General features: G+C 35.2%; 1 protein-coding gene across 1 annotated transcript in view; it reads left to right on the top strand.

Moving 5' to 3' along the window:
- The window catches only part of USH2A (usherin), a 387,004-nt gene that overhangs the window by 126,496 nt on the left and 247,656 nt on the right, over positions 1-12,852 (top strand). Inside the window, exon 22 of the mRNA XM_065058452.1 lies at positions 9,089-9,219. Coding sequence (XP_064914524.1) covers positions 9,089-9,219 — 131 coding nt within the window. The remainder of the gene's footprint in view (positions 1-9,088; positions 9,220-12,852) is intronic.

Below are 12,852 nucleotides of genomic sequence, written 5' to 3'. Positions count from 1 at the left end.
GCAAGGATTCTTGCTTTTTGTTTTAAATATGGATGTCTTTCTATGAGGCATTACAAGTGGTAAAGATACAAAAAGAAACAAAAACATATAGTCTCCTACTTCTTAATTATGTTGTATGTCCAATCACTAACTTTTTGATTTAATCTATTACAATATTGTAATCAATCATGATTTTCTGTGTTGCAGAAAGTCTCTTTGAGAGAAAGGAAGAGGTAGAAGAAAGGAAAAACTATCAATGAATTTTGCAAAAGAAGAGGAGAAATTTCCTTATTACCACCATTTAGAATCATTCAGTCATGTATCCTCTAATCACTCACAATTTAAGCAATAATGTAAAAATCAACACACAGGCAGGCTACAGCAAAGTGGTCTTTAATTCAAGTATCTCATAAGGAATTAAAATTCTGAAAAGATGACATAGGATCAATCAATAACTGCCTGAAAATATCACAATATATGGAGGCTAAATGACATTATGCTATGTGAAAGAAATTGTTAAGGAAACTATTTTCAACATTCTCTTTGTCTCTTTTTATTTAGATTAATTGGTTGAATTTTAAGTCTTCACATGTCTCTTTTGTATTAAGAATAAAAAGTTGACAGTGTCTGCCCTAAAGAGTTCACAGTCCAAGTGTTAGACAGAATCAACTATACATACATAGAAGGCAACAAGGGGGAATTGTATGGAAGTTATTTTTTTAATCCCTGTGCCTTGGCAGTTTGATTTATTCCTTGTTTATTATTGCAATATAACTTACATTGAGCAAACAGAATTATGACACTATTAAGTAAATGTTACATGCTATATCCATTTCCTGTTATTATAGTTTTCTGTATCCCTTTCTTGTTTGCCTCAAGTAGAATCTTTGTGTAAATTGAGCCTTTTATTTTAAGCCCTTACAGCCTGAGTTACGTGGCTATTCATACCATTGAAATGTCTTATGCTTATTTCTGGATCATCTTTTCTGTTTGTGCCAGTGGATGTAGTTCAGAATTTGCAGATATACTCAGTTTCCTCTAGGTATTGATTAAAGTCTTGAGAAAATCGTTAAGTCCTTACCGAACATGAAATGCACCAGAACACCAACAGATATCACTGCTGGTGCTGCTCTGTGTATCAGTTGGCTTATTACTTCTTCATTCACATCCTGAAACACAGTGAAAAATCTCACCTCAGCTCCTCAGCTGAGGAGCAGGTAGTCCACCTGGGCAGGAGGAAGACATGACCTTGGTGTTCCTCCACTGCCACCATTATTATGTGCCATCCCTGTTGCCCAGGTAGGTGACTGCACACAGCATGTAGCATGATATCTGTCTGTATCTATCCCCTGTGAAGTGTATTTGTCACTTTAGCTGTATTACTGGGTGTAGCACAGGAGTTTTTCCACATCCACCGTATACCACTGTATTGCTTTCCTAAAAAACAGATGAAGGGAGAGGATTTGAGTTGTATTTATCACTCTGAAATTATTTCGTAGTATCTGATTATTCAGCAGACAGATAAATGCTATTTCATTGCCATGCTAGCTTTTTTTATGCTTCTGTATGCACTTGGCTCTTAGAATGAGACAGGGGTTTGATTCTTGGGAATAAGCCAGACTACAAATTGATGATGAAACCTCCACAGCTGGCTTACTGCACTAGGTCATGTTTTCTGGGGCATATTCTTTACAGAAGCTGGTCAGAGCAGAGAAGGCTGGTGAATTTGGTGAATATGGCCTTCCTGTTTGACAATCAACGTGAAATCCCCTCTTCTTTTATTGGGCCATATACTTATGGTAACACACCATGAAAGGAAAAAGAAATTATAGCAGCAGCTGATGCTGAACAACTGCTACAGGTGGTTCTCCCCTCCCTCCTCAGTTCTGTTTTCAAAAACAGTCCAGGGGACTCTGACTGCTGTATGCACAATAAATTCTTCCTTCTGTGCATTTGGAAACAGTAGTGAGAGTGAGAAGGGGGTCACACATACAATAAAGTAATTTCTAAGAGAAAAAAAGCTAGATTTTGTAGCTTCTCATGCAGCATTTACCTCTACATATTGAAGATTGTGCATAGTAGTTTACTTTTACAGTAACAGAGTCAGCATGTTAACTCTATCCTGTTGACTTTCATGCCTCTAATCACATGGTAATGTAAAGAGAAGAGGGCCAAGGCTGTCTTTCAGGATTGTAGCTAACCCTACACACCCAGTGCAAGAGAATTTGGACTGAACTTTTCTGCTTCCATGATATTCTGATCTGTAAGAGTGATGCTTTCACTGAAACTGAACTTAAGGTGTTGAAGTCAGTGTTTTGGTAGCTGTGGATCATATTCTAAGTAAAATATTCTGCATAAATTCTACAAAGTGGGTGTTTTTTTCAGTGAACATTTCATGCCAAACCCCAGAAAGCACTTAATTTACAGAGTGTGCAGTTCCTAGGTACAGAGGGACATGGATAACAGAACAAAATGTAATGGAACATTATTAACCCTTTCAAAGCAGGACCTAGTGCTCCTTCAAGGTGTAGTTCCATTAGGTGGCAAATACCTTAGAAGGCGATGAGTGAATGTTTACAATTACCTATAGTGATGGAGGCTGAGGAAATAATTATTAACTGTCAGCAGGTATGTCATGGTGTAGCTAACACACTCCCCTGTGAATATGAGAAAAGTGAGCTTACTGTCTATGTATGACTTGCACCTGACATTCAATTGAAATCCTTTTGTGAACTTAGTTCCTGCAAATAACACCAGTTTTAGGCTCCTCTGGAAAAGGTCATTATGTAAGTTATAGTCGGGGAAATACTGCCACAAATACTAATAGATGAAAATATTATGTAACCCTTTCAGTTAATTCTTAATTTGGCAGTTTGTTGCAGTTTATTGGTCTACCTTAAACCTCTGCATTAACTTGGATATGTTGTTGGCTTTTTTTCACAGTTGTACCGTGAGTAGCATTTGTTGCTGAGTTTGTAACTTGAAACTATGCTTTTGTTCTGTGGTGTTGTATTTCTGTCTAAAAGGCTGGGTTTTTTTCCCCCTCCTTGTTACATTTCCATTTTTGTCTTGTAGTATCTCTCAAGACACTCATTAGCTTATTTTAGTTATACTTCTTTTCTGTATGTACACTGTTTAATCAATAAACTTCTTCACTTGCTTCAGGATTTCCACATTACTGTGCTTCCAGCTTCTGTGATGCTGTGTGATGAGATTCTGCCTTGGCTAGTACACTGTTGTCTAAATTTGCTGTGTTTCAGATCATTACACTGACTTTAATTTTGATGTATTTGCATTTTACTCAGTTCTATTCATAATCTTTTCCCTTGATCAGTTAAATTACTCTCTGTGCAGTGTTACATTTGTACTACTGCTGGAAATACTAGCTAAAGCCTTATAGTTGAAGTGCTATTTACAGCTACAGACCTCCGGCCCATTTCTGATTTCACTGTGATGCTGACCTTTTATAGATTGCACTGTTGTAAATCTTTGAAGTGATTCTTCTTGTCATCATATTTCTAGCAATTATGATTTGCTTTGCATTAGCACCTAGAAGCCTCTCCCACCTGCACCCTGGTTGCATAGGATGACCTTTTTTATGCACTAATTCACATACAGGTAACAGAATACAGTTCTTTCTCTAAAGAATTTATCCTGAAATGAAGATGAATGCTAACCTCTATTTCCATACTTTAAATATCATAGTTTGAATTAATGAAATTTCTCATAAAGGATTCTTAGTCCTAGAAGATATTTTCTTCCTTTTCTAACCAAACCAGTCTGTTGAACTTCTTTCTAGCCTATGTAAAGATAAATTAAAAAAAATAAAGATCACGGGTATTTGAGAGAGGCCATATTTGAGCAAAATGTTTCTCAAATTTTGTTCAAGTTGGACAATAACATCAAAGGAAGCATGAGATGAATATTGGACTGATGTTTCCTCGGTTCATATTTTACTTCAATGTTAAGAGCGACACAGAAACAAACTTGCAGCTGATCCTTACCCCAAGCAAGACTTGACTCCTGAAGTTTCAAGATTAAAGTTATTATTTCTACTCTGGTAGCTATGCTCTGAAAAAATAGTGCTGGCTGGATGAATGCTTGTTGTGTACTGTCCCAGTGTACAGAAGTGGAAGACAGTTGTGAATTCTGTTCCTGGACTTGCTTAACAAATGAATTTGGGTCAGGACACCAGTTTCTTTAATGATTGTATAGCCTTAAATATTTGTGTAAAAAACTGGATGTTGACTCTAATGGCAGAGAAATGCTGACAGATAATGGTATTATCTGCATCTCCACACCAGGTTTCACCATGATATGTGTTTTATATGTGTTTTTCTGAACGCTTATTTTATTTGTTTAGGTAAATCTAGGTAGTCAGACTCTCCAGTTCCTCTTGGGCCTTGCTAAACTCTCAGGTACTTCTTGTGTCAATATTTTGTAGATTGTCCTATTATAATTACATTTCTCTTCTCATGAAGAAGCTGTAAAGTACCTGTGAAAAGGTACATCTTTCCTTTGAACTTCTCTGCTTTTATTTTCTTTGAATGTTGTTTTGTTTGTATGTTGAGGATGTGTTTGAAAGCTTCTCTGCTCCCTGTTGGCCTTTTGTAGACAACCTCATGTGCTTGTGTTGTGTCCTCTTCCTTGTGCACTAAGTGCAGCAGTCCAGTCTTGTCGCTTCATCTTCATATGAGAGTATTCTCATGCCATGATTAGTCTTGCTCTGAGCAGGTTTGTGTTTTTTTGGCTTTGTTTGTTCATTGTTTGTTTTGTTTTTAAGAATTGTTTTGTATAAATATAAAATCTTTCATGTATCAAGTAGGATTTATTTACTTTTTCCATGGTATTGAGGACTGATTGGACAGGTCTGTAACGGCCCAGTTTATTCTAAAGTGCAGCTATTGATGTGCAGAGTAATATTAATACAGACTGACAATCTGTTTTTTAGGGAAGTCTTGTGATGTTCTGCATAATATGCAGTATTTGGAGAAGGCTAAACTAGTATCCTTTTTTGGATATATTAGTTTTTCTGGAATGTCAGTAAATACGTAGTGTCTGGATAATTTTTCTGAATACATGTGGGCATTTTGCTGATTTTATATGTAACTAAAGGCTATGGAGAACAAAACAGTCACGATTTTTTCAAACATTACAGAACCTTACACAAGTGATGTTGGCCACGATTCTTCAGGAAAGAACAAGGAAGCAGGGCATTTAAATGATGGCTCTTGGATGACATGCCTCAGTCATTGGCTGAGTACAGACTCAAGGTCTTCTAATTTTGAATCTCTTGATTTAACCACTAGGTATTACACCATTCCTGAAAAAGCATCAGTCTATAAGTGAGAGGATAAAGTGCTACTAATACATCAAATCTTATCAAATGACTTTTAACTTATCTTAGCTTTCTTCTCACCAAGGTTTGCTGTAAATCTTTCTTACTAGGGAGTAGCAGGACTTGTGTCCTTGCTAAAAGGAGAAGATTGATTTACTATATTCGTATGGAACCAGCAGCTTCCTATGAGTATGCAATAATGAATTGGAATATCCTATAGTTTTTACCCCTGTGCAATGCTTTGGGAGACCTTAAACACTAGAATATGTTACGGAAGTCTGTTTGATAGAAAGTTATAAATGTGTGTCTTCTACATAGCATAACAGCACAACAAACCTGTATATGCAATATTCTTATTCTTCAAATACTCTAATTGATTGTTCATTGGGCTCAGTCAGCCAAAAGTGGAGAGAAACTTTGTACAGACATCATTAGTTTTTCTCCATTTAAAGATTAATCATGAAGAGCTCTGGCTCTTTAATTCTGTAATTTGTATATTTAATGGGCTGCTGCAGAATCTATGACAGTAATTAGCATAGCCTGAAAACTCATTAATACGCAACAACATGATTAATGCAGCATTAATGCAAACATGACTGAAGTTATTTGGGTTATGTAGTAAGAAGATTAAAGCTAAAATGTCCTGTTTGTTTTACCAGTAGTGGGTATAATGGGGTAGTAAGCAAAATAAGCAAAAACAGGTATCAAATTAGTCATTTTAGTGTAAAAGAAATACTCAGTTCTCATCAAGAGGATTTGTGGGTTTGCCTGATAGTTGGTTCCCACAAGACATGCTACATATTTCCCCCTTTCATTCACTCATATTCTGTGTTTATGATTGTTCAACCTTTTAGTTTGATTTAGCTTTTTGGCAGTTTGAGGTATTAAGAGTATATAAAAGTCAGTCTTCAAATTGTGTCATTCTGAATAAAGTTAGACTTTTTTCAAAATATGGGAGTTTTGCGCAGTCTGATTTTAAAACCAATGGATTTTTAATTTCTTCTGATTTTACTATAATCCCCAAAGAAAAGGGGCTGCTGACTTGCAATTGGAGATTCCAGTAAGTGTTTGGAAAAAGTTTGGGAAATTTTTGTGTGTGTGTTTGCATGTACAAATATGTGTGTGCGTACATATGTATATGGACATAGGTAAAAGACTTTTAAGTATATATTTTAGATTTCTACTAAAAAACTAAAGCAATTTAAAAATTAACACCATTTATTCATCAATGGGATTATTATCTGTATGTAATGATTGTGATGATGAACTTCACAAATATTTTCAAACACATTAAAGAAATAGTAAAATATATACTTTCCAGCTTCTCTCAACAAAATGCAGAGAGCTATAGGCCATCACAAAGTATGAAGAACTCCATGTATTCAGCAGAGGATATTAAAGAGTATGTACAGGAAAGTGTCCTCAGAGTTTCTTCTTTTCCTCTAATTCCATTGTCCGTTAGGTGCAGCTGCTTTAAATACTGATCTATTTTCATGAAATACATTTTAAAATGTGTTTTAGCTATTGTAATGTCATGTAGCATGCAGAAACACTCTCACAGAGAGAGCAGGAACTAAATATGGAAGTGTATAAGAACTGACAGTTTTACACCCTATATATCCCCTCCATGCTTAAACCCAAATTTAGTTCTATAATTTCTGTGGGAAAATGTAGTTTGATTAGACAAAAGTGTTATACACAGTCTTAACAATAGGTTTCCTGGAGAAACTGCTGAGAGCTTAATGCTGTAGTCAAAATTTTATATACAATTTCTGTTGGTTTTAGTTGGTGTCGTACAGAAAGAAGGGCTTTAGCAAGGAAAAAGAGATAACTTTCTTTGCCAAGAATTTTCAGTTTGTTTGATTGGAATTTACAATTATATAGCTATTTATCTGAGAAATCTCTTCAGATGTTTTTTTTTTTAATTCTATCTTCCTGTGAAAATATTAATTTCACAGGTTTTTAATCTTCCAGTGAAAATATTATCCATGGGGCAAAAGTTTGCTTAATGGTTGACTTCTCCATTGCACTCACTTCTAGAAATATGGTAAAATATTAATATTGAAGAATGAAAGTACTTATTAAAAGATAGCTTATATGAACTTCCTTATCTCCTGAGAAACTTCAAAGATATCTGCATTTAAAGGGGCAGTGTCTTTTTCTGAATTATATAGAAGGTGACAAATGTAGAAGAATTTGCTGTATGGGCTATGTCTGAAAAAGATGGTTCCTGACTCATCAGTGCTTTATATGAAGCTATGACAGCCCTAGAGGCAGGAGTTAAGGTTTGTTAGCCTCTTCAGTATCCAAAGAAGAAAGTAAGCTCTTGCGTAATATTTGAAAACTTTTAGAATTACTGAAATATTACCATTTTGAACCATTCAATTAGTATTTTCTAACACAGTGTTATAAAATAATTGTCTTTTTTGAAGAAATTGAATTATTTTGTTTGCATTTGTTCTTTTGAATTAGATGTGAGGAGGGATCCTCTGGTCTTCAGAAATGTCTTCTGGAAGCTGTTTTCTGCCTGGCATAAGATAGTGAAAATGCATGTGAAAAGACTGAACAGTTTGAAGTTGGCTAAAGCCCAATAAATGATCCTGTTCTGTAAAAAGCACTTTATGTGGAAATGTCATGGAAGTGTTATAGTATAGGTAGATGTTGCTGTAGTTGCCTTTTTCTTTCCCTTAAAAAAAAAATCAGTAAAGGCCTGGCTCCACCATAGACTCAGCCTGGAATATCTGGATTTGCACATTAGAAAAATTGGGCCAAGCTAGGCATATGGTTTGGTAATTTTCTCATTTATTTTTCCAAGATAATGTTCCAGGAGACAGCTTAAAAGATAGACATTATAATCATAAAAAATTGGCGGTTATACAAAACATGTTTACTTGTAATTATATTTCTCAATACTGGATACATAATTTATGAATTGTGGCCTAAGATAGTTACTAAGTTTATACCATGGACAACAATATTCCAAAGTTTACAAGCTGTTTAATTAGCTTGCTGTTTTGATATTTTATTTGTGGTAAAAGTTAATGCAAAAAAATCTATGGTATGTGAGGGTTTTTTTGTTTGGTTGGTTTGTGCTTGTTTTTACTTGCATGTCATTTGGATGAAATTTCGTATGCTGAGACAATATTTCTTCGGAAACCAAGTGGAGAACTATTGATAATGATCTGAAAAGTTCTTAACTAAGCTTAGTTAATTAATTATTCCTTGGGCTATTACTAATTTTTGTTAAAACTTGTAATTGTGGACTTAGTTGTATGCATTTATAAAAATATATATATAAATATATATAAAAAAAATGTGTGTCTATATATATGTATATACCTTTCAGAACAAAACCCCCACATTCTTGACAGAAATCCTTCCATGCAGGAACCTCATTTCTACTTTACCAATAGTAATGTTAAGGGACAAGCAAAAATCTACATGAAAAACCTCAGCTCTTGGAATAGTACGCTAATATTTGAATTTCATTTTTTAAAAGAAGTTACTGAACAGCTTAAGTAACAATTACATATGTTTTTTTAAAGATGAGTAAGTCTCTGAAATTACAACAATTTCTTTCAAGGGCTGATTCAGTCTGCATTAGTAAAATTTCTCCTGCAATGACTGGCAGGTTTTAGGTGAACAAAACTTCCATGATTTTGATTTGCCACTTTACTGCTGTTTTTAAACAACTTTTTGTTTGTAATTACACTGTTAGAATGCACATGAACCATTTATGACATTAACCATCTGCTTGCTTTTTCTAACCAGGTATTAAAGTGAAATTTAGAACACAGGAACCTGATGGTTTGATCTTTTTCTCTGCATCACCTGGGAATCAAGAGGAATATATTGCACTTCAGCTGAGGAATGGACGTCCTTACTTTCTTTTTGATCCACAGGTACAACAATAGACAGAATCCTATAAAAATTTCTTATATTATTCTTATTATGCTTATAAAGTGCTTCTTTACATACTTATCCTCTTAAAAACTTATTTCTGATTTAATTGATACAAGTTAACTAGCTCTTCAGAACCATTAAATAACTGGACATTCTGGCTAGACAAACACTGAAACACTAAAGCTTTCCTTGTTTTTTGTTATGTTTGCCACAATTCACAATTTGTTTTTTGCATTTTTATGGGTTTGGATTTTTTGTCAGTACCACCAAACAGTACTACAGCTTAAAATACCAAGATTACAAAGGTGAACAGAAATCATTTTTGAATTACCAAATAAAGGTTATATGTTTTTAGTCAATTATTTTTAAGCCTCCCATCTTGAGACTTTGTCTTTTCCTACTGAAATCAGTGTATTGCTATTAATGTGAGGCAAGTTGTCTCTGACTTCTAGTAATAATGAGGGAAATATTATTAAAAAAATCACCAAGTTAAAAATGAGGCTACATTCCTTGCATTTCTGTTTGGGTATTTTCTGTTTTCACTGCATCCCAAAATTGGATCTTCTCATGGAATAAAAAAGCATTACAGACTCACTTATATTTCATAACTATACAAGATACTGTAAGTAATTATTGGATTTTCTAATTATATTGGCAGAATGATGTACTGTGCATCCTTTTCACAAGTTTACCACTGTCTCTGGTTTGCTGGAAGGCCTGGTTGCTATATCAGCCCTATCTTCCACCACACCTCTGTGTCTCATGATGTGATTGGCCTTATGTCTTCTGCTCCAGGGGGTTGAGCAGAAATGCTTAATGGTATGAAGTGGTGGAGATTTAGAGATTTTATGATGGTCTGCTAACCTTTGCTTCCTGAGCTCTGCCATGGTCCAGAGACTGGTGCTCCATGAAGATGCAGAGGTGTTGTGCAGCAGGGAAACTCTTCATGAGCTCTGGAGGATCTGTATAGGAGGCATGATGCTACACGGAGGCTAGTGTGTGTGTGATCCCCATGCTAGAAACCACTAAATCTGTTTCTGTCCCCAGCATATAAATTTCTATTATTTTCACTGCATTTACACACAGGCTTTTCCTTTCTGCAAAGTGAATCAGCATGTACTTCTTCAATTTTTGGGACCATGCTTAATGTTGTTGTTAATGCTGCCCTTATCCACATGTCAATAGGTACTAGTTTTGTTTTATCTCTTTTACACTTACACCTTCACTTAACTGAAAAGCAATTTTTATTTCCTTGGCAAAAGCTTTCTAGGTGTAATAGTTTCACTTTTTTTTTGGCATTGTTTGGTTTAATGGGAGGGGATATCTTTCAACTAGTATTTTACTGCTTCAGATACTATTCCTAGCCTTCCATGCAGAATTGCACCTTCTGAAGTACTTTGTCAGCTAGGTTGGACTCATTCCCAAGATGATGTTATGTTTGTTTGGATTCATGGTATTTGGGGGACAGGGAAGAAGGGAGGAGCAAGTGGAAGAGTGACTGGTTTGGGGCTTTTTTTTCTCTTTTTCTTCTTTTAATCCTTTTTATCACTATCTCTTGACCTTAAAAAATGCAGGTCTTGTCCATATCCAGTCCCTAGGGCTTCTCAGTTCAGCAATATTTTCAATAGTTACTATCTTGGGTTTTAACAAATTAGTTGTTTGTTAATATATCTTCATTTGTGTTTCAATTGAATCAGCTTGGGACAACTCTGTCCCATGCTGATTGTTATCACCATCACTTCCATATTGTTCCCTACCCTTACAAAGTCTAAAATAGTCTATATTTCTGGTTCAGTGACTGCTTGTAGGAAAAGAAAAAATAAATCTATCATTCAAGGTGTTCAGGAATAGTTGCAGGTCTTAACATTTGATTTACTACAGCTATTTCTTGAAAGCTAATATTTTCTAATTTCTCATTAATATTATAGAAGAGATTGCTGTGTTTTTTCAGATTCAGAAGTATGGTACTGTGGCCTACATCAATATAATTCTTTTAGATATAAACATTTTTCAGTCTTCTGTATCTTTAATATGCTATGCTACCTTACTATCTTTAGCTTTGTTTCTGTGTTTTCTACATAGTTTTTTTCTTTTTTCTTTTTGTCATTATTTGCTATTCTTATCTTTTAAATGTCAGGTATCATGTTCTTTAGCAAAAATTCTTAATCCTTCTTTTCTGCATCACAGTTTGCATTACTATGCAAAGGTTTTAATTGCATCTTATTGACAATATGTGGTTTCCTACCCAGGTTATATGCATCGTTTTCTCTAATGATGATCATGGCTTATATGATAAGCATTTATGGCCCTGCCTCTGTGCTCTTCTCTTGAAAATTGCAAAAACTCATTTTGATGACAATTGTGTCTCTGCTGCTTTTTAGAGCAGCATGGTATGATATTCTATGCACCCTTCCAGCTGTGTCCTGTCACAGGTTAATGATTTTTACCCTTAGTTCCTTTCAGGATTCTGGTATGTATCTTTACTCATCAGCAGGAGCATGTTTTCTCATTGTATCTGCCCTGGAGATAGTCCTGCCAAGTCTTCTTAAGTGGGGATTCTTCCGCAGCTCAAATTCTTTGTTCTCTAAGTTCTAATTTAAAATCCTTTTCTTCCTGTTAGTTTGTACTTCTCAACTTTATGTACAATACCATTCATCTGGCTGTTGCCTGACCATCTCATTTGTCTCCCTTTTGTGTTGTCCAGCTGCTCTTTTTTCCTTCTTATTTTACTGTTATTCTTTGCAGGTTTCTACTCATGAAAGGAGACATGAAGTTTTTTACTAACAGATGTCTGCCTCAGTCCTGTCTGCATAATCAAATTACTCCATAGACCTTCCTTCAAACTCAGTGTGTCTGCAAAACTTCAGGTGTTCACGGAGCTTTTTCTCATCATAATGCCTTTAAATCCACTCCTGAACTACACAATCAACTCTAGCTAAATTTGTAGTTATCTTTCAGCAGCTACAGGTCATTCATTCTATCTTTTTCCCAGAAAGGCACTGAATATTTTATACAAAGTGAAATCACTAAGGGCGGAAATTTAAGGTCAATCTGGAGCACCATTTTCCTTAGTGATTAGGACAGTCTTCTGAGGACAAAGTATTGGGATTCTTCTCACAATATGGAGGGAGTTGAATCCAGCTCTTCGATTTTAGAAAGATGATCCATTTATTAAACTTTACAGAAAAAAGGAGAAACACTTATTTCCTTGGTTTTGTGCAGAGGCCGAAGTAGTAGACACAGTCTGAGGGCGAGCTGTAGCTCCCAAAAAAAGGAAGGTGGAGAATACCTAGCTATGAATCCTGACTACGCCTTGCTGCTTGGCACTGGCAAAACTTCAGGACTTGTTCACCTTCTCAGTTGTAGGAGTTTGGGCATTGAAAAAACTTGACTGTAGTTACAATTAGACTTTGGTACCTAAACAGTATCTTTGAGCACCCATATTCGTGATGCTTCTACGTATTTTCATGAGTGTAATCATCAGCATGAAGAACTACAGAGATTCATATTTACTTATTTATTACCAAGAGCTACTACAAATTAAGATTTATTGTATGGCTCAGCAAACTAATCCATATTGTGTTCCCTATGTGTGATTTCCAAAATGCATAACAAGCCATTTCACAACAGGA

This window comes from Columba livia, chromosome 3 (assembly GCF_036013475.1).
Source record: "Columba livia isolate bColLiv1 breed racing homer chromosome 3, bColLiv1.pat.W.v2, whole genome shotgun sequence".
Lineage (NCBI taxonomy): Eukaryota > Metazoa > Chordata > Aves > Columbiformes > Columbidae > Columba > Columba livia.
The sequence above is the reverse complement of the archived record's forward strand: the minus strand, read 5'-3'. Positions and strand labels throughout refer to the sequence as shown.